At 49.0% G+C, this 20,062-nt stretch overlaps 2 protein-coding genes across 6 annotated transcripts in view; one reads left to right on the top strand and one right to left on the bottom strand.

Moving 5' to 3' along the window:
• Positions 1-105: 105 nt before the first annotated feature.
• DYNC2I2 (dynein 2 intermediate chain 2) lies at positions 106-19,721 on the top strand. Of its 2 annotated transcripts, XM_084820716.1 has the most exons (9): positions 106-241; positions 1,706-1,966; positions 4,262-4,371; positions 9,065-9,222; positions 11,049-11,158; positions 13,145-13,312; positions 14,249-14,481; positions 15,151-15,308; positions 16,268-19,721. In XM_084820716.1, the coding sequence occupies exons 1-9, from the start codon at positions 164-166 to the stop codon at positions 16,504-16,506; spliced, it is 1,515 nt and encodes a 504-aa protein (XP_084676842.1). In that variant the 5' UTR covers positions 106-163; the 3' UTR covers positions 16,507-19,721. The 2 variants fall into 2 exon arrangements, with proteins under 2 accessions (XP_084676842.1, XP_084676843.1); XM_084820717.1 differs by lacking the exon at positions 1,706-1,966 and having other exon boundaries at positions 16,268-16,583.
• SPTAN1 (spectrin alpha, non-erythrocytic 1) overlaps positions 16,749-20,062 on the bottom strand; it is a 77,517-nt gene continuing 74,203 nt past the window's right edge. For all 4 annotated transcript variants that reach the window (XM_084820711.1, XM_084820713.1, XM_084820712.1 and 1 more), the window contains 5 exons: positions 19,416-19,612; positions 19,244-19,297; positions 18,490-18,636; positions 17,927-18,074; positions 16,749-17,082 (listed from right to left, as the gene is read on the bottom strand). In XM_084820711.1, the coding sequence (XP_084676837.1) occupies positions 16,957-17,082; positions 17,927-18,074; positions 18,490-18,636; positions 19,244-19,297; positions 19,416-19,612 (672 nt within the window). In that variant the 3' untranslated portion in view covers positions 16,749-16,956. The remainder of the gene's footprint in view (positions 17,083-17,926; positions 18,075-18,489; positions 18,637-19,243; positions 19,298-19,415; positions 19,613-20,062) is intronic.

The raw sequence follows: 20,062 nt of genomic DNA, 5'->3' as shown, positions 1-20,062 counted from the left end.
CGCCCGAGGCGGCCGCGCCGTCCGGGACGGCGTCGCTTCCCTGCCCGTGACGCCATCTTGCGGCGCCAAGGCCGTCGTCGCGGGCGCCTCGTTCCTATGGCAACCGCCTCCGCCGGGCCTAGCGAGGCGGGGCGATCCCGCCCCGCGGCAGCCCTTTCTCGGGATGCTCGGGGACGCGGCGGCCAGCGGCGTCGACGTCGAGTCGGTGTGGAGGAGGGACCAGGGGGCCCGCGGCGAGGAGGTGGGTCGGACCATCGGCACGTCTAGCCCGGCGTCGTCGAGGCCAGCTGGCAGTCTCTCTCCAGGGCTTCGGGCAGGGGTTTCCCAGCCCGGCCTGGAGATGCTGGGGATCGAGCCGGGGCCCTCCGCTCGCAAAGCAGGGGCTGCGCCACGGAGCCGCAGACCCTCCAACAGCTGCGCAAATGCCGCTTGCCCTCCGTCTGTGTGGAAGCGCCCTGAGGGCGCAATGCGACGCGTGTTGAGACAGAAAAGAAGCCCCGCGGCTCCCAGCGTGCGCCAGCCAGACTTCTTTCTGCCCAAACACGCATAGGATTGCACCCTAAGACGAGCACGGACATCGAAGGACCTGGGAATGGGCATTTTACATCCGCTTTCCGCAATCTGGCACCCACCAGATGCGATGGACTACGGCCCCAGCCAGCACGCTGTGCGGGCTGGAGATGACGGAAGCTGTAGGCCTGGGCAGAAAACAACGGAATGACATTTGACGGGGACAAATGCCAAGTTCTGCACCCAGGAAAAAGAAACCAAATGGACAGTTGCAACATGGGGGATACGTGGCTCAACCACACTACGAGCGAGAAGGATCTTGGGATTGTTGTCGATCACAAGCTGAATATGAGCCAACAATGGGATGTGGCTGCAAAAAAGGCCAATGCTCTTTTGGGCTGCATTAATAGAAGCATAGCTTCCAAATCCCGGGAAGTACTAGCTCCGCTCTACTCAGCACTGGTTAGGCCTCATCTGGAGTACTGTGTCCAGTTCTGGGCACCGCACTTTAAGAAGGATGCAGACAAGCTGGAGAGGGTTCAGAGGAGGGCAACAAAGATGATCAGGGGACTGGAAACAAAGCCCTATGAAGAGAGACTGAAAGAACTGGGCATGTTTAGCCTTGAGGAGAGAAGACAGGGGAGATAGGATAGCACTCTTCAAGTACTTGGAAGGCTGTCACAGAGAGGAAGGATGATCTCTTCTTGATCATCCCAGAGTGCAAGACACGGAATCATGGGCTGAAGTGACAGGAAGCCAGATTCTGGCTAAACATCAGGAAAAACTTCCTGACCGTTAGAGCAATACGACAATGGAACCAATTCCCTGGGGAGGTGGTGGGCTCTCCCACACTGGAGGCGCTCAAGACGAGGCTGGACAGCCATCTGTCAGGGATGCTCTGACTTGGATTCCTGCATTGAGCTGGGGATTGGACTTGATGGCCTTGTGGGCCCCTTCCAACCCTACTGTTCTGTGATTCTATGATATCTGGAGAGCACCAGGTTGGAGCGGCTGTTATGCATCATCTCCCCTCCCCACGGCTTGATCAATTATCACCGACCAGATTATTTTTCTATGTTTATTGCATTTGGTTTTCTTTTATTGCTGGCCACTCGGAGACCTGTGGTCAGGCAGAATGGCAGGATATAAGTATTTTAAGTAGGTGTGACTGACTGCACAATTCTCATTTTAACAGAAAAGCACCCAAACCGGGGTGATCTCCACAGCGGAAGCCGTAACTCAGTCCCGTTGCTGCCGAGATGCTGGTGTACAGACAGACACGGGCGACGAGCAGGCCCGAGCGCTGGGTCTCCCACCACCAGCGCCGGTCGATTATGCTGGCCTGCGCTCTTTTCTGCAGAGTGTGGAAGAGGCCGTCATCAGGGAGCTTGACAAAAACTGGAAGAGCCATGCCTTTGATGGCTTCGAGGTGAACTGGGCGGATCAGAATGAAACGGTAAAGCGCTGGCTCTTCTGGGAGCATTAATATTTTACATTGCTTCCTTTCTCTGTTGCTTCGTATCGGATTCATTAATACTTGATGAGAAAAATCCTGGAGCAAGAGTGAACAGCTGACCTCCCCCTTCTGCCATTTCTCGTGGGTCTCTCCCTGCAAGAAGAAACAGGTGCTGGAGAGGAGAAACACCTCCCCCCACCTTGTGCTGGGTCCCAAACAGGACACCCTTGGTTAGAGTCAGCTACTTTTGAACCAGCCCTGCAGCTGTCCCTTTAGCAGCAGTTTGATTTGCAGCAAGGAGCAACAGGTTATGTTCAACTTTGTGCCATGGAAAGTGTTGCTTACCTATTTCTGCACTTCACATCTCTGTTAAGGGGGTAAGAGCTTGTGTGGGATGGGCACATGGGAATTGGATGGTGCTAGATCCCTATGGGATGGTGTTAGATTCCTATGGGATCTCTCCCTCCAGCTGTCTTTGATTCACTCCAAATTCCGCTTTACAGGAACATTGTAAACAGGAGCCATGTATTATGACTTGTAAACTGTAAACAGGAGCCATGTTAGAGCTTTTTCTCCTTCCTTCCTCTCACATCACATATTTAACCGTACCACAGACACATTTCCCTTTAGATGGGGCTTTTTGTTAGAATCATAGAATCATAGAACACTAGGGTTGGAAGGGGCCTATTAGACCATCGAATCCAACCCCCTGCTCAATGCAGGAATCCAAGTCAAAGCATCCCTGACAGGTGGCTGTCCAGCTTCGTCTTGAATGCCTCCAGCGTGGGGGAGCCCACCACCTCCCTAGGTACTTGGTTCCGTTGTCGTATTGCTCTAACAGTCAGGAAGTTCCAGGGAAGTTGTTCTCTGGATTCCTCTCTTTTGACCTTCACACCACATAGCTGCGTATTCTGTCCTCCCTAGATAGTTCACAATACATAATTCTAAGTTCTTTAAAAATCACACACATCTGCACATGGAATGAGTCAAAATCCTCTGTGGTGTTTTGTTGTTATTATTTTCACAAGGAGGCTTTCTCTGCAAACTTCTTTCTCTTTGTCACCTACAGCCCATTGGGTTCCTGGCCACTAGAGAGTTTATCTCACACTTGGGCTACCATTCTACACATACCTATTAGGGAGGCAGCCCCACTGAACACAGCAGGACTTTCTTCCAAGTAAGGCGCAACCCTTGCATGTTTAGACAGAAAAAAGTCTGGTTGCACCCTAAATATGCATAGCTTGTGCTGTTAGACTTTCCAAGGAGTGTCTGGGCTTTTCTGAGACAGCAGCTGTGGTCCATCCTTCCCTTCCCAGGCACTGGATTGCTTTCCAGCTTGCCCCCCCCTGGGGGGGGCCGTGACATCATTGGGGAGTTTCTCCATGCATAGAGAGGCAGGATTGATCGCTCCATGTGCCTCTCTCTGCACAGAGAAAAGAGTAGTCCCTCTCAGTGGGAGAGAGAGAGACAGTCTTTCTGGGAGAGGGGCTGGGGCCCGATGGCAGCCTCCACAGACCAGGGGTTCCCCACCCCTGATCTATGCCCATGATGAGGGTTTGTCTTCCAACTTCTCCATTTGTCCTAACACAACCACATGAGAGGAACTCCAGCTCCCTGTTCTCATCTCCTCTTTCCTTGTCTACTCCAGCCAGCTGCCTTGCTTCTTGTTTTACATAGGAACCTAGAAAGCTGCCTTATATTGAATCAGACCCTTGGTCCATCTAGGCCAGTATTGTCTACACTGACTGGCAGCAGCGTCTCTTCAGGTTTCAGGCAGTTTTTCCAGCCCTACCTGGATATGCCAGGGATCGCACCTGGGGCCTTCTGCATGCAAAGCGGAGGCTCTGCCATGATTCTAAACTGTTGTGCGCTCCCTTGATGGCCTTTTAGCAAATAAGGCAGTATATAAATGTTAACCATCATCATGATCTCTTCCTCTCTGGTTTTCCCACCTGTTCCTCCCTGAGAGAACTGAGATGGGCCCCATCCAGGACTGTCATTAAGCAGCTGGCTGGTGTTGGTTGGCGCTGGACACACTTAACACTGCATGGCTGAAAGTTAGGGTTGTTTCCTCTCAACAGACTTTAGGGGTAGCATATCGGTGGCATTGGTGAATTGGCAACCCAAGGGAGGGGCATACTTCTTGCCTCTCAAATGTTTGGGTCTGTGAGTGCATTTTGTTGCTTTTTCTTTCCAAGATATCTACAAGGGCATTTTTCTTCCTTCTCTTTGGCCACAGCTGCCAGTTCTGTACATCTCTCTCTGTAGTAGCGTCAGTATTATGCTTCCTTGCAGGTTACTTGCTTGCACAGTTTGTCATACCCCGAAGCTCAAGAGCGCAAGCTGCAAGTCACCAGTGTCTCCTGGAACGCCACCGGGGCAGTCATTGCCTGTTCGTACGGCAGGTGAGTTGACCCAAATCACAACCCCAGGAATGCCCCCTTCGTCTTCTTTGGGGCAGGCTGCATTCTAACATTCTGCAGAAGCTTTTATTCTAGGGCTTCCCACGCGTTATGGATTTTTTAGTTGACAAATCTGTAAAAAATTTGTCCTTTTATATGCGGCCCAACACATATAAAAGGACACACGCTTGATCTGATTTTCTCGACTGGGCAGGAGGATGGTGATCTGAAAGTGGAGGAATTCACATCTGTCCCTTTGTCATGGTCAGATCACTTCCTGTTGAGGTTTAGACTTTTGGCAGCCTTCCCCCTCTGCAAGGGTGGGGGACCTACTAAAATGGTCCGCCCCCAGAGGCTAATGGATTCTGATGGATTTCAGAGGGCTCTGGGGGATTTTCCTGCTGGTATGGCTGGTGCTTCTGTCGAAGCCCAGGTCGCTCTGTGGAATGACTTGGGCGGTTGACACGATCGCACCCAAGCGCCCTCTCCCTCTGAGCAGAGCCCGGCCAGCTCCTTGGTATAAACCTGAGCTGAGGGCAATGAAGCAAGAGGGGAGACGGCTACAACGCAGGTGGAGGAAAACTTGTGCTGAGTCTGACCTAACACAGGTAAATGCTCACTATCGAGCCTACTCTGTGGCGGTGAGGGTGGCAAAGAGACAGTTCTTTTCCATCAGCATCGCATCTTCTCAGTATCGTCCAGCGGAGATTTTCTGAGTGGTTCACGGCCTGTTACATTCTGGGCCAGGGAGAGAGATGGTGGAACCCTCGGTGGCACGCTGTGATGAATTTGCAAGGCACTTTGAAGATAAAGTCGCTCAGATTCGTCATGAATTGGACACCACGATTAATGCAGTTCCATTGGTAGAGGCGTTCTGAGCACTGTCTGGTCCAGTTCTATTGGATGAGTTTCAGTTATTGAGGCCTGAGGATGTGGACAAGGTGCTTGGCCAAGTCCGACTGACCACTTGTGTGCTTGACCCTTGCCCTATGGCTTATTAAATCAAACAAGGAGGGGATGTCCAGCTGGGTCCAGGAGGTTGTAAATTCCTCCTTGAGAGAGGGAGTGGTGCCAGCTGCTTTAAAAGAGGCGATAATCAGACCACTCCTGAAAAAGCCTAACCTGGACCCGGAGGATGTTAACAATTATAGGCCAGTGGCCAACATCCCCTTCCTGGGCAAGGTGCTTCAGTGGGTGGTTGCAGGACCACTCCAGGCACTCCTGACTGAAACGGATTATCTAGATCCACTTCAGTCGGGCTTCAGGCCTGGTTTTGGAATGGAAACTGCCTTGGTCGCCCTGTGGGATGACCTCTGCCAGGAGACGGACAGGGGGAGTGCGACCCTGTTGATTCTGCTGGACCTCTCTGCGGCTTTCGATATCATCGACCATGGTATCCTTCTGGATAGGTTGTCTGGGTTGGGAGTTGGAGGCACAGCACTGCAGTGGTTCCGCTCCTATTGGATGGCCAATTCCAGAAGGTGGTGCTGGGGTATTATTGCTCTGTGCCATGGCAATTGTGCCATGGGGTTCCACAGGGCTCTATTTTATCCCCAATGCTGTTTAACATCTACATGAGTCCACTGGGGGAGGTTATCCAGAAGTGTGGGCTGAGGTGCCATCAATATGCGGATGACACCCAGCTCTACCTCTCTTTCTCATTAAACCCAGGTGAGGCAGTGGCTGTTCTGAGTCAGGGCCTGGGCACAGTAATGGACTGGATGAGGGCCAATAAACTGAAACTCAATCCAGACGAGACGGAGGTACTGTTAGTGGGTGCTTCGTCTGCCTGGCTAGGTGATATTCAACCTGTTCTGGAGGGGGTTGCACTCCCCCTAAAGAATCACGTTCGTAGTTTGGGGGTGCTCTTGGATCCAGAACTGTCACTTGAGGCACCGGTGAACTCAGTGGCACGGAGCACTTTTTATCAGCTTAGGCTGGTATACCAACTCCGCCCTTACCTGGACAGAGATAGTCTAGCTACAGTTATCCATGCTCTGATAACTTCTCATCTGGATTACTGCAATGCGTTATACGTGGGGCTGCCTTTGAAAACGGTCCGGAAACTTCAGCTGGTCCAAAACAGGGCAGCAAGATTGTTAACAGGGACTGGCCAGCGAGCTCATATTACGCCAGTACTTTTCCAGCAGCACTGGCTGCCAGTCCATTTCTGGGCCTGATTCAAAGTGCTGGTATTAACATTCAGTGCCCTTAACGGCTTGGGGCCAGGTTATCTGAAGGATCGCCTCCTCCCATATGTGCCTGCCCAGACCTTAAGATCATCCTCAGCGGCCCTTCTCCATGAGCCCCTGCCAAAGGAAGTGAGGCAGGTGGCTACTAGGAGGAGGGCTTTTTCTGCTGTGGCACCCCAGCTGTGGAATGAGCTCCCTAGTGAGGTTCGCCTGGCACCTACATTGTATTCCTTTCGGCGCCAGGTGAAGACCTTTTTATTTTCCCAGGCATTTTAGCTTTCTAGACTTTTAGCTTTGCTGTTTTAAATCTGTATTTTAAATTCCTGCACTGCTGCTAGGTGTTATTGTGGTTGTATTGTTATATTGTGGTTTTAATATTCTATATATTTTATATTGTTTTATTGTGTGCCGTTTGGTTTTAATTTTTGTGAACTGCCCAGAGAACTTTGGCTATTGTGCAGTATAGAAATAAATAAATAAATAAATAAATACTAAAATCTCAATACAGTGCCGCCTGGACACAGTAAAGGAACAGCAAGGCCATAGAAATTTCTCTCGTTTTGTCAGAAGGAAATGCCAGCATGGGCTATCTTCTTTTTCATTCTCAATTACAGTAAGCCCACTAGAAGGAAAAATGGCTTTAGGGTGCCATCGTATGCATGCAGGCTGGGGCACACTGGGAGTTGTAGGACTTCTTTCTGTCTAAAAATGCATAGACATGAATGTTTATGCACTGTGCCCTTAGACATGAACAAGCGTGGTCGGTCTTGTCCACCTCCTCAGTCCCACAGTGACCTGCCAGGTGCTTCAGGAATCCCGCAAGTGCGAAGGTATGGAGGCAACCGTTCTCTCCTCTTCCTTGTCCCCCAGCGTCTGGTATTCGGGAGAGGGCTGCCTCTGAACACGGAGTCACCATTCTTGACTCTCATGCCCCAAAGCTCTAGGGCAGCCTTCCCCAACCTGATGCCCGCCCGATGTGTTGGACTACAACTCCCATCATTCAGCTGGGGTATGCTGGGAGTTGTAGGACTTCTTTCTGTCTAAAAATGCACAGACATGAATGTTTATGCACTGTGCCCTAGATCATTGGAGGCTGCTCTAGAGAGATCATAGGTTTACTGAATAATTTAAAACAACATTAGAAATGCCTTCCTTGGTTCAGGCCAGAGGTCGGTCCAGTCCAGCCCCCTGTTTCCAGCAGTGTCCAGTTGCCCTCGCGAAGAGATTGATGATAACCTACTGGCGATAATCTGCCAGCTTGAAGGCTTCCTTTTTCATTCAGGCATGTATTTGTGCAGAGGAAAGAATATTTGGAAGCCTTGCGATCGATAGCAGGGGTGAAAAGAGGGGAGATGGTTGTTTTCTTTGAAGTGCCTTTATTAGACCGGAAAAAAATGGAGGGAGGTATCTAGATGTTTGTGCAGGTGAGCACTGGCTGCGCTTCTGGGAGGCTTGCTTTCTATGCAGCGTCTTTGTGGGTGTGGCTGCTCTCGAGGGTGTCAGCACAAGTGCCTTCCTGCCCCGCGTGCTTGTGTGGGAGCCTTGTGTGGCAGCCTTATGATGCTGCTTCTGGAAGGCGTTCAGATGGCGGTGCTCTCAGGGGACCGGCGCAGTGCAGCAGTGGAAGAGATGGATTTGGATGGCGTGGCGTGGGCTCCCTGGGTGGTCTTGGGAAAATTGGACTCTCTCGGCCTAACCTGCCCTCAAGGTGATGTGAGGAGAAAATGTACTCTGGAAGTCCGTAACAACTAGGGTTGTGTTGACTGAAGGAAGAAATCCTAAGCGCACTCACTTGGTCATCCCAATGAAATCAGGGGGATTTACCCCGAGCGAAAACGGGCATTTATTTATATTTTTGTATGTGTGGATATCTAGCTATCAGTATTAAATTTAGTACGTGTTACTCTGCTCTTCCTGCAAGGAGCTGGAGGTGTCATACATGGTTCTTCCTCACTCCCCACTTTATCCTCACAACAACCCTGCAAGGTAAGTTAGGCTGAGAGAGAACAACTGGCCCAAGATCATCCATTGAGTTTCATGGTTAGGTGGATCTTCTTAATCATAGTCCAGTGCTCTCAACACTTAGGATTGGGCTGTAATTCCCTCCCCTCTCCCTTGGATGTGGGGAGATTCTCCCTAGCATTGCAGTTATAACTGTGCTGCCTAAACTGAGAAGGTATGGAAGGAAGGGGAAAAGTGCGTGTTTGAGAGAGAAAGAAAAACTCAGCCCTAGATCTGATGGAGAAGACAGAGTCATTCGGATGTTCCCTAGAGAGCATCTCTAGCCAGACTGGGCACTCTCGCTACACCAGGCTTTCCCAACCTGCTGCCTCCAGATGTGTTGGACTGCAACTCCCATCATTCCCAGCCAGCATGGCCAGAGAGCCTCAGCTATTGGGTGGTATAAAAATGAAATAAATAAATAAGCAAACACACATACACACACACACACACACACGGCTGGTTTATGTGACACCTGCCTGATTTTCCTTGTTTCACTGCAGGCTGGATGACGGCGACTGGAGCACTGAGAAATGCTACGTCTGCACTTGGAATCTTGACCGCAGAGCACTAAACCCGAAACGCCCAGATCTAGTGGTGGATGTTCCCGGGGCTGTAATGTGCCTGGCTTTCCACCCACTGCAGCCTTCGCTCATAGCTGGTAAGCCGCTCTGCTCGTCTCTTTTCATAAGGCATTTCCCCACCTTGCATTTTGCCACCTCTGACCAGCAGAACTATTTTTGTTTGGAGCAGCCGTAGTAATTCAGGTGACCAGGGGTTGCACAGCAGCTGCCTAAAAGCTTCCTCCATGGGGGCACAGCCAGTTGTCCAACCACGCGGTCCAAGCACAACCGCTCAAAATCCGGGGATGTGGCAGTCTAGGTTTAGTTGTGCGGCTGGAGGTGGCAGGACAGCCTCTGTATGTGGTTATTGGCTCAGCACAGCAAGATGCTCATGGGTTCTTGACTGGCTCTCAGCTTTCTGAGGGCCACCCTACACGTGACGTGGCATGTTATGAGAAATGGGTTCAGTTCATTTCTGATCAGGTTTTACCCAGGTCGCATCCTCTGTACCGAACATGGACTCAGATGCGATCTGTGGTCAAGTCCGTACATTTCCAAGCTGGGAATGTATGTAATTAGCAGATTCTTTAACAAACGTGTAGGCTTCCAAAATGTGCACAAATATGTTTTAATCAACGGGAGAAGAATGCGTACATTTCAAAGATGTGCACAATTGATGTGTACATCTGGAAGAATACACATGAAAATGTACATGGATTTTCATGCAAAAAGAAAAAAACAAAGCTTGCAATCTGGGACAGACTCTTCGGAACGAGCTTCGAGATGGAATTTGGTGAACTAAAGTTTTGCTGATTTGCACTTCCCTGCACATGACGTGGGAGATCTCTGATAATCTCTTGCTGCCATTTTGTTATTTTTTGGACTTGTTCCCCCCCACCCCCTTGCAGCTAGTAGGATCTTCAAGGAAGTGGTTTGGGGAAGCAGCTTAGGGCAGGGAAGGGTTGACCCCCCTCCTCTCCCAGGGCTGCTCCCCTCGTCACATTGGCAACCCCCATGGATGCTTTGATGTAAAGGAAAAGATGTGGGGAGTTCCAATTATGGCTGTCCCATGTCGTGTGCAATTTGTCCCTGAGTCCACCTGGGATTTTCTCTGTGCATTTTTTCTGAACGACTTCAGGATGCCTGTTTCCCTCTGGGTGCAGAGTATTGTGGCGCCGCTTTTTCCTTCCTGGTGGGAAAAGCCCAGCTCATGCAGTCTGTGAGAACCACTTCAGCACTAGTCCTGGGAGTTGGGGCCATTGGCCAGGCTGGCTGGAATGATGGCAGTTGCAGCCCAGCACATCTGGAGGGCACTGGGTTGTGGAAGGCTGGGGCTGAGGAGGAAGTGGGAAGGGGGATGGAGAAGGGACCTGTTGGTGTGTGGAGATCGCACTCCCTGATCAGTGCAAGACCTTGCACAGATTCTTCCTAGTTCCTGGGTCTTCAGCAGGTAACTCCCCACAGATTTTCCAAGCTGTAGTTTCTAAGCCTCAGGGCTAGCAACTTATCCCTTTTGAAAAAGAGAGCTGAACTACAGTGTGATGTAAAATGCAGATGTTGTGCTCCAGAAGATTAAGTTGAAGTCCATCTCTGTTATCCTGCGAGTTCAGAGAAGTGAACCTGTGTGATCTATTGGCTGCTGAAGTGTTGCAGACCTGGATTCAAATCCAACCTGCCAGCGGTGGGTAGCCATGGGCAAGTCAAATCCAACTTGGATTTTAATCTTGGATTTTAGAATTGAAAATTTTAATTCTTGGATTTTAAAATTACTTGGATTTTAGTTAAAATCCAACTTGGATTTTAATCTTGTAGTAGGGAGATAGGGCCCATGTGGTGCTGTATAAAATGACTGGGAAGAGTTAAGTAGCGCAATAAATGCCAGGGACTTCACATCACTGAACCAGGTGTAACTTGTCTCTTTCAGGTGGTCTTTTCAGCGGGGAGGTCCTGGTGTGGGACACCAGCAGACTAGAAGACAACTTGATCGGGAGGACGGGAATGACTGACGACACTCATACAGATCCCGTTTACCAGGTTTGTGGGGAAGCTGCCATCTTTACAAAGTTGCTGTATTTTGTGGCTGGAGGAGGGGAACATTTTCAAGGGAGATTTCCGTTGCCTCGGGGGCAGGGAATGAGTGGCCCGCCAGATGGTGTTGAACTACAACTCCTGTCATCCCTCACCATTGGCCATGCTGGCTGGGGCTGATGGGAATTGGAGTTCAACTAAAGCTGGAGGGCCACACATCCCCCAGCCCTGCCCTACACCACCTGTGTTCTGGTCCCCTGACCCGTCACTCCCAATGGTAGGCGTGTCTTTGCCGGGGGGTTGCCTTTCTTGTCTCTGCCTCTGTTCTTGTTTCTTCCCTTGCTGGTGCAAGGCGTGGGGCTTTAACTCTTCCCTTCCAGCCCCCCCCCTCACCTTTCCACCCACCTCCGTGCCACAGTCCCAATCTGGATCAGCACCCTCTGTGACTGCTTTTTTGTGAACAAAGGGATATGGCCAGTTACAGCATGATTCAGGACTGTGCATAAGAACGTCTCACCTGGTTTGATGCTCTTTTGCTTCAGATTGATTTGTTTGTTCATATGCAACTTTAATTGATAAATCAGCTAATCAACCAAAAACCTCAGATGATTAACTGAGATTTCTTTAAGTGGCTGATATCCCTAATAAAATAAAGCAAGGAAGAGTCTCGCAGCAGCAAGGATAGTTTTGAAACTATCTAATTCAAGGAAGGGAGAGCAAGAAAGACCTAGCTTTGCGGGCAGATAGCAAGGGCAAGAGCCCCAGAAAAACCCTTTTGTGGTGGAAAAGATGGGAGTGGAACTGCCTGGGGTTTCCTCCAGTGGACTCTAAACGGTCTGCTTCGACTGACATGGCTGGCCTGAGACGTGAGTGGGAGGAGCAGCACATACCTCCAGTGGAGGCCGGTGGGTCCCGGGCGGTGCATCCACTCCAGGGTTCAGTCAGAACTCTGAAGGAGTGCACCTTGGATAGCCCCTTTAGAGTTCTGACTGGTTCTGACTGAAACCTGGAGCGGAATCACCGCCCCACTGACATCACAGCCCCCGATCTCCACTGCATACAGTTCTGCCTCTTATTAATGAACTATAATATATTTAAAACACTTTCACCTCACTCTACAGCTGAAAAGGGCTCCTGGAATGGCTTACAAAAATCAATAATTGGACAGTCTCAGCCTCAGGCTTACAATATAAAAGACACAAGATCCAAGGAAAGGAATTGGGGGGCGGGGGGAAGGGTTGGGGGGTGGGTTGATTAAGTTGTCCAGATGGGTGGGACCATACCTATCCCAGATGGACAACTGAATATTCCTGCAGATGGGAGTATGCCTATCCCAGATCCGATTGCATTCAGGGTTGCACGACGTCTGTTCTCCTGGGCTGGCCTGTTCCTCTTCTTTTTTTCCTTCCGCTGTTCTTCTTCCCTTTGCAGTTGCCAGTGTGGTGTAGTGGCAAGAGTGTTGGACTGGGAGCTGGGAGATCTGGGTTCTAGTCCCCACTCGGCCATGGAAGCTCACTGGGTGACTTTGGGTCAGTCACACACTCTCAGCCAACCTACCTCACAGGGTGGTTGTTGTGAGGATAAAATGGAGAGGAGGAGGAGAATGTAAGCCGCCTTGGGTTCCTTGCAAGAGGAAAAAAGGCGGGATATAAATGCAATAAATAAATAAATAAATTCATGAATCCCAGCTTCATCTGCCCCTTTTCCCGTCCCCTCAGGGCTAAATGGTTCCCCAGACAGCTGGGGGACAGAGGGCGCCCCACTGAGAGCCGGATGGCGGCAGCTCACCACGTTGTGGCCGCCTCCGCCTCCCATCCCAGAACCCAGCACCCCGTCTGCTGGAGCTCAGTGCCCCAGGGCCACTGGCTCAGCAACAGGCTCGTGTGTGGCATTGCCTGCCATTTCAGGGACAAGCGTCACCAGGAACGGAGAGGGTACGCTGTGCTGCTTGCTCCCTGTAGCTTTGTCAAGATGCTCTCTCTTCTGGGTCAGGTTGGCTGGTTACGAGACGCAAAGCACGGCCGCTCCTTCCGCATCTTGAGCGTATCCACAGATGGGAAGATTCTGGTGTGGCAGGAGGAGCGAGATGGTCTTCTCAGGATGGCAGATGGCTTTGCCTTGGTGTTGCAGCAGATCCCCAGGAGCACAAAACTGAAGAAGGTTCGCTTGGGCCTGAAATATAGTGGCTTGCCATGTTCTGGAGGCGAGAGCGTGGATGTCCGCTTGGCTTGGAAGACTGTTCGCAGTCTTGCATTATAGAAGCAGGGTTGTGTGAATGAATATAGGGAAGGAACTGGACCACGTTGCCGAGGTAAAGGATCAGAGTTCCCAGAGGAACGGATGACTGACTGAGGTGGGATGTGTCATGACACTCTGCAAACCCTGCGTGTCCACTTGCTTTCTGTGAGTAGTTCTGAACATAAGGCATCTCCGTCACTGCCACATGCACAGAGTTGGACTGTTGGTCCATTCTCCACCTGGCAGTGGCTCGCCCAAGGTCTTAAGAGGTTGTTCCCTGTTGGGTTAACTGGAGATGACAGAGATCAGCCCTCGGCATGCAAAGAATGTGGCCTACCCCTGACCCATGGTCCCTTCCTTAGGTAGGTTTGGCCATTCTGTGCTGTTTGAAAGTGGGGAGATTCAAGGCTTGAGCCGTTTGGCCGTGGCACAGGGCTGGTCTTAAGCCAGACCCAGCACCGTGTCTGTGGCATAGCGGGACTCTCAGCAATCTTGCGAAGGTGCTACTGGAAGAGGGGCTGGGGATCTGCCAAGCTGCTTGCAGCAGCCTAGCCCCAGGCCTGTTTTTTTAGGGTTGCAGTTTACTCTCTGCAGATGCTTTACACCTGGTTCCTTGCAGTGCACCTCTCAGTGTACTACACAAGAATAGCCAATTTTCTACCTGCAGTATGGCTGGAGAGAGTTTGAGAACTTGGGAAATACATTTCACCAGGGTTTTTGAGGGAGAATGCAGCATAATTTGACAAAATAGGCACCCTTCGTGAATCTTTCAGTGTAACAATTTTTTTTTGGGGGGGGGGGGGTTGCATGGCTTCTGGGTCTCACTGTGGGTTTGCCCCGTTTCTCCTGCCCCCACAGCATACACGAGGAGACACAGCAGTGGGTGTGACCTCTCTCTCCTTCTCCCACTTCGAGCCCAGCGTATTCATCATTGGCACAGAAGGTGGCTATTTGCTGAAATGCTCCACTGCAGTCGAGTCCGTTGCTCTTTCACAGAAAAGTAGCTCCGTTCCACTTAAGGCACCTGCACAGTTTGTCTTCTCCCTCCATGGAGGACCCATCTACTGTGTAAGCTGCTCACCTTTCCACAGGTCAGTCAAGAGGCCTGCTTGACTATCACACTGGTGGCAACTCCTGGGTAAGTGGAGGTATATGGGTGGAGCGCTACAGCAATAAGTCAGGTGGGAAGCCCTGTCAGTCTGCTTTTTGCCCTCCCAAAAGAAGGGACAAACCTAAACCTTTTGCATGACTGGCCCTCAGAACAAGTGGGAGGAGTAACTAACGCTGGAATCCCCCCCCCCCCCCCCCAATAGCGAGTCGTGTGTTTGAATCTATTGCAGAACATGTCTGTTTGGCTTGCGCAGATAACCGCAGAGGGTTAGGCTACAATTCTGGGTAACAGAAATGTGTTAACGTCCTGAACGTTACCCACTTTTATCTTACCGTTCTTTTCATATGAGCTTATGCTGATAGTAGCGTCCCAAAAGCCACAAAGGATCTGTCTTTGTTGTTCTTCTGTAATTCATGCACCTCCCGGAGTAATTTTAAATAAGACTGGAATGTCTTTCTGCCAAAGTTCCCAAAAGTCTTTGGCCCAAGGATGGTGTGCTTTTGAGCACTTAAGAGGATAAGAAGCAAGGGCTGCCGTTGTACGCAAGTGAGTACTGCCTTGCCTAAATAGTAACTGCCAACGCATCTCTGCAAATAGCGTCTGGATGGTTTGCTTTTGATCTCCTCACCCAAATTTTGCTTATTTCCAGGAATCTGTTTTTAAATGGAGGGACTGATGGACACGTTCATTTGCACTCCATGTTACAAGCACAGCCTCTTGTTTCCCTTCAGTTATCAAAGAAATATATTTTCAGTGTGAAGTGGTCTCCAGTACGGCCCTTGGTTTTTGCAGCTGCTTCTGGTGAAGGTAGGTATGTGTTAGCCCTTACAGGAGACTAGCAGGAGCAGAAAAACTTAAAATTAGACCCCAGAGGAGTTAATGTAGCTCAGGTGGAGTTCCAAAATGTTGAGTTGAATCTAGGTTTAGGCATGTGCAACTGGGCCAGCACAAGTGGATCTGAAAGTGGATTTTCAGAAGGCTGCCCCCTCCAGCCCTCTGAAAATGCTACACAGAGGGTCAGGAGAATCCTGTTGAATGGGGTAAGCTGTTGGGTGTGGTGTGGAGGGAAGGAGGGAGAAGATCCATCCAAAATATGACAAAGGCACCTGTGAGCACAGTTCTTGGATCCAACCCATAGTTTTTAAAATAAATAACTCTGTAATAAATAACTAGCTCGATGCTAGTGAGTGCATGGTATTACTTCTGTGCTAAACCTACAATTTCTGTCATTGGTAGAAGCCATGGAAATTGGACCAGTTTCTGGATTCAATTTGGCAGCACATGTGACTTGTTACAGGCAGTGGACAGTTTAGAAAACCAAAGGCGGGTTGGGACTCTTGTAAATATTTAAGGAGACGTCTTATGCCTGCCCCCAGAGGAAGTTTGGAATCCATGGGCCTTGCTTACAAGCATGTGTTAAATGGTTCTGCCCCACAGAGTTCACTAAGAATTCACTAAGCTTGATATGGTCAATTTCATGTGGATTGTACCCAAAATTGGCTTAGATATCAGGGATCAGAGTTAGGGGTTATAATGAATCTTTCAGGTTTCTGAACTTTTAGGAGAAAGCCCTGACTCTTTCTGAGGCTTTCACAGGAAAGATAATTCTTCAATTCTGTCATAATTAAGAACATAGATTCTAAAAACTGTACCTATTGTAGTCACCTCTACTGAAATAATAGAACTAAAACATCGCTGATTAAATCTTACGCTGTTGTTACAGAGGTGACAACATGATTACTCATTCAATGTGCTTTGTTTTCAAGGAGAAATACAGTTGTTTGATTTGGGGAAAAGTTCTCAGAAGCCATCCTTTTCTATCGCGCAAACCTCGGACCAGACCCCTGTGTACTGCTTAGAGTTCAACCACAAGCAGGCGCAGCTTCTTGCCGCTGGAGACAGCAGCGGGGTGGTGAAAATATGGCAGTTAAGTTCAGACTTCACTGAGGAGGGACCGCGAGAAATGAACCATCTCGACCAGTTAGCTAATGAAGTCACAGATTAATATGGACCATAATAAAGACTTGGTGTATCTCATCGGGCCTTAAACTGTCTGTACGTTAACAAGTTCCTTTTGATTTGTTCCCTGTTCCCTACCTCCACAGCCACAGTAGCGCACAAAGTGGGAAGGAGGCCATGAACACGAGCTAAGATTTGACACCCAGGTTGGGTGTGTGCATGTGCAATTCTCTGATCAAGAGTTTCTTAACTACCCTTCTTAGGGCACCATGAAGCTGCCACAGTGGATTTCACTTGGACCAGTAACTTTTATTGAAGCACACAGCAATATTTTTGGCTCCTTGTACTAAGAATAGAGTTTAAGCTAAGCAGTTGTAAGGTTACATCTGAAAGGTAACATTGATTATTTTTGAGCACAAAGGTCGACACATGCAGAGAGCTAAGAGGCGGAAGACGCAAGCGCATTCTTGGGATTCTATAGTGCTAGTGCTGGATATCAATTCACGAAGAGTGAGCGTGTAAACTCAATGTAGTCATAGGCAGATGGAAGTTCTCTGCCTTTGCTGTCCATGTACGGCTTCATGTGAGAGATGCAGTAATCTGCTTGTTCCCGGCTCAGATTCTGAAAGGCAAGAGACACATGTGCAATGAGAGGCAGCTGTTTGTACAGTAGAAGTAGCAGTTAAGTGCTGTGATGGCTTTGCTATTTGAGCTACAGTTTAATCGCTGCAAAGCATGTTTCTAGCCTCTCTTTGTCAAGACAGTCATATATGTCCAAGGGAGAAAGAAATGCCACTGAAATAGTTTAGGCTAGAAATGGATTTTAATCTATTAGGGTGCAATCCTATTTGTGTTTAGACAGAAAAATACATAGGATTGCATCCTAAGCAGATTAATTAGATACACTAAATCAATCCTAAGCAATTCATTAAGAGATTATTAACAATTTAATGCAAACAACTGGTCTTCTCTCCCTGCTTAACCAAAGGGAAGAAGGAACATTTCTAGCCTTATGAGCAGAACGAAGACACAGCAGCTCCAGAAAAACCTGGCTGCCTGGAGCAGGACAGGGCGGTTCTCCATCGATCAACATGCCCCTGCTTGCGGAGCAAGGAAGAACCACTGGCTAACCACTTCCATTTTAAGGGAGAAGTTAGCATCAGACACACACACACGGAGCCTCTTTGGCTTCTGAATTGAGAGTCTCAGGAGTCTGTGCTAGAGATGGTTTTACAATTCAGTGGGAACCCCACCGTGTTCATGTAAACGGGGCAGAAGATACGCCACATCCTGGAGCACAATTCAAATGCATTTCCATAAAAAGGCACACCGGCAGCTATGCATGCAGCTGCTGCTTATAGGTTTGTGCCTTCATTTTCCATGTACTGAAAAGTCTAGAGCAGTTACCAAAAGACGGTTTTTCTTGGGCCTTTATCTCAGCTGGGATTATAGCAACATGCACTTACTTGGTAGAGTTCCTCCTTGGTCACGTAGGGCTTGCCCTCCGAGCTGAGGGCACGGAAAGCACTTTCGATTTCCTCGCTGGATTTCACATTCTCCGTCTCCCTGCTGATCATGAATGCCATGTATTCTTGCAGGGAGACATGTCCGTCCCTGTCAAAGGGGAGAAACATGAACAGGACTGCCTCAGAACATGCTTTCCATAGCAAGCCAAGCAACAGCCGCCTTTTCTGTAAGCGAGCACAAAATATCGTGTAACAAAACAAGGTATGGCCTTTTGATTGGAAAGGAAGCTTGATGAAGTCTGCCAGATCAGTTTCTTGAACTGAAGACTAAACAGTTTCTCTGAAAGGAACAATTTACTCAGTACCAATATCCACACTGGAAATATGAGCAGCACGACCAATGTGAACTCAGAAAAAGAAACTATTACCTTAAATAGGGAAATAACTTGAGGATTGTTCCTTTTAAGTCATTTTCAAATCCAAGCACTAGAAATTTTAAAAAAGAAAAAGCAAGCAAGGTTTCTTAGGATATCCACAAGCATGTCTCTCTGAGGTGCTTGTACCTGTTAGGATCAACTGTGTCAAGAATAGCCTCAAACTCGGGATCTGGTTCTCCTTCCTCCACCATAGGCAAATCATAGCCTAGAGAGCGCAGGCAGGATTTAAATTCCTGGTGATTCAGCCGACCAGATTTATCCTTGTCAAAGTGTCTGGAATTAAAAGACGATAAGCTATTAAGCTAACTAGTTAGCTAGCTACAGCTTTTTCTTGGCAGATTACAAGGGACCCCAAACTACACTTTAAGCATGTTCATTTAAGCAGCCAGCTCGGGAGAAGAGGGAAATGAGGAAGAGGCCTGAAGAGCAAGAGGGTTTTTCTTTGTGTTTTAAACATACAAACGAGAACAGGAAAAAAGTAGAATTGATTAAAAGGAGAGGAATAACTTGAAGGAGCAGGAGGTTGAGAGTGAGAGAACAAGGCAAGCTCTGTCCTGAGCAAAAGTAGGGAATGAACTGGGGAAGAAGAGCCAATCAGAGGGACCAGGTTAAAAGCCTGGTCATGTGATCCCTGCCTTGCCCTGGGCAGTGGCAGGGGGCACAACCCTTAGTAGATGCCTCCTTGCTAGAACAGGGAATAGAATCTATGCTGCCATCTCTGGCTCTCATACACTGATCTCTTGAAGAACTCAACTGAACTGAAGTTTAAGTAGGGCACAGAAGTTCAGTAACTAGGAGAATTTGGGCCCTTTAACCATTTTCTACATCAGAACGGCCACCCCTGTTTTACCTGCCCCCTTCCGTCCCCTTGCAAACTTACTTAAACATCATGCTGAACTCCTTGAGGGCTTCTTCAGTGACTCCAGTTGTGTTTCTAGAAGGAAGAGGGACATGTTTAGTGAAACACTGGCATCAAGCAGAATTCATCCTGCTTTACGCATTTATGGGGATGGTTGTGGCTTGGCCATAACAAGGCTTCCCAAAGGCCATACCTGGCCTGTATTTGCTGCTCGAGATTATGTTGCATTCTCATCCCGAGTTGGTCAAGCTGGTCCCACTGCTGTGCCAACCCCACAGTGCTGTGCTCAGTGTACTTATTGTCTAGGATAAGAGCTTCCTCCATAGCTGCTCCAAGGTCCTCAATCTTCTTCAGCTGGCTTCTCATTGCCCGGATCTCCTGGTGCTTGCGCTATTGGGAAGGAGGGAAAGCGTCAAGCAAACCATGCAAATCAGTAGGGCCCTTAAGAAACTAGGAGCACATACACCAGACAACACCCTTTTATTTTTAGCATTTTTACCCTGCCCTTCAGCCAAAAAGGCTCCCACAGCAGCTGACAAGAGTTAAGAAGTAAGAAACAAGCAGTCCCTGTCCATAAGATCACAATCTAAAAGTCACAACGTAAGAGGAAAGGGGATTGGGAGGGAGGAGGAATTTTATTCTGGATTATTTTATTCTGAATTGCATCTGAAATAGCTCCCAGCCCCTGGTTCTGTAAACTGTGACTGCTAATGGGTCTGACGTACCAGTCCACCAGCAAACAAACATTGAAAGGGTATAAGGAAAATAAAAGTCAATCTACATTTGTACCCCAAATCCCCAATACTTTGGATAATTAAAGAAAAAAAATTAAAGGCCAGT

Source organism: Heloderma suspectum, chromosome 14 (assembly GCF_057233095.1).
Source record: "Heloderma suspectum isolate Gila_16-S chromosome 14, 16-S_ref, whole genome shotgun sequence".
Lineage (NCBI taxonomy): Eukaryota > Metazoa > Chordata > Lepidosauria > Squamata > Helodermatidae > Heloderma > Heloderma suspectum.
The sequence above is the reverse complement of the archived record's forward strand: the minus strand, read 5'-3'. Positions and strand labels throughout refer to the sequence as shown.

Coding starts and splice junctions, on each gene's coding strand:
- DYNC2I2 (XM_084820716.1), top strand. CDS start 164: ATGCTCGGGGACGCGGCGGCCAGCGGCGTCGACGTCGAGTCGGTGTGG. Junction 1,967..4,261: donor GGGCGGATCAGAATGAAACG/GTAAAGCGCTGG, acceptor GCTTCCTTGCAG/GTTACTTGCTTGCACAGTTT. Junction 11,159..13,144: donor ATACAGATCCCGTTTACCAG/GTTTGTGGGGAA, acceptor CTTCTGGGTCAG/GTTGGCTGGTTACGAGACGC.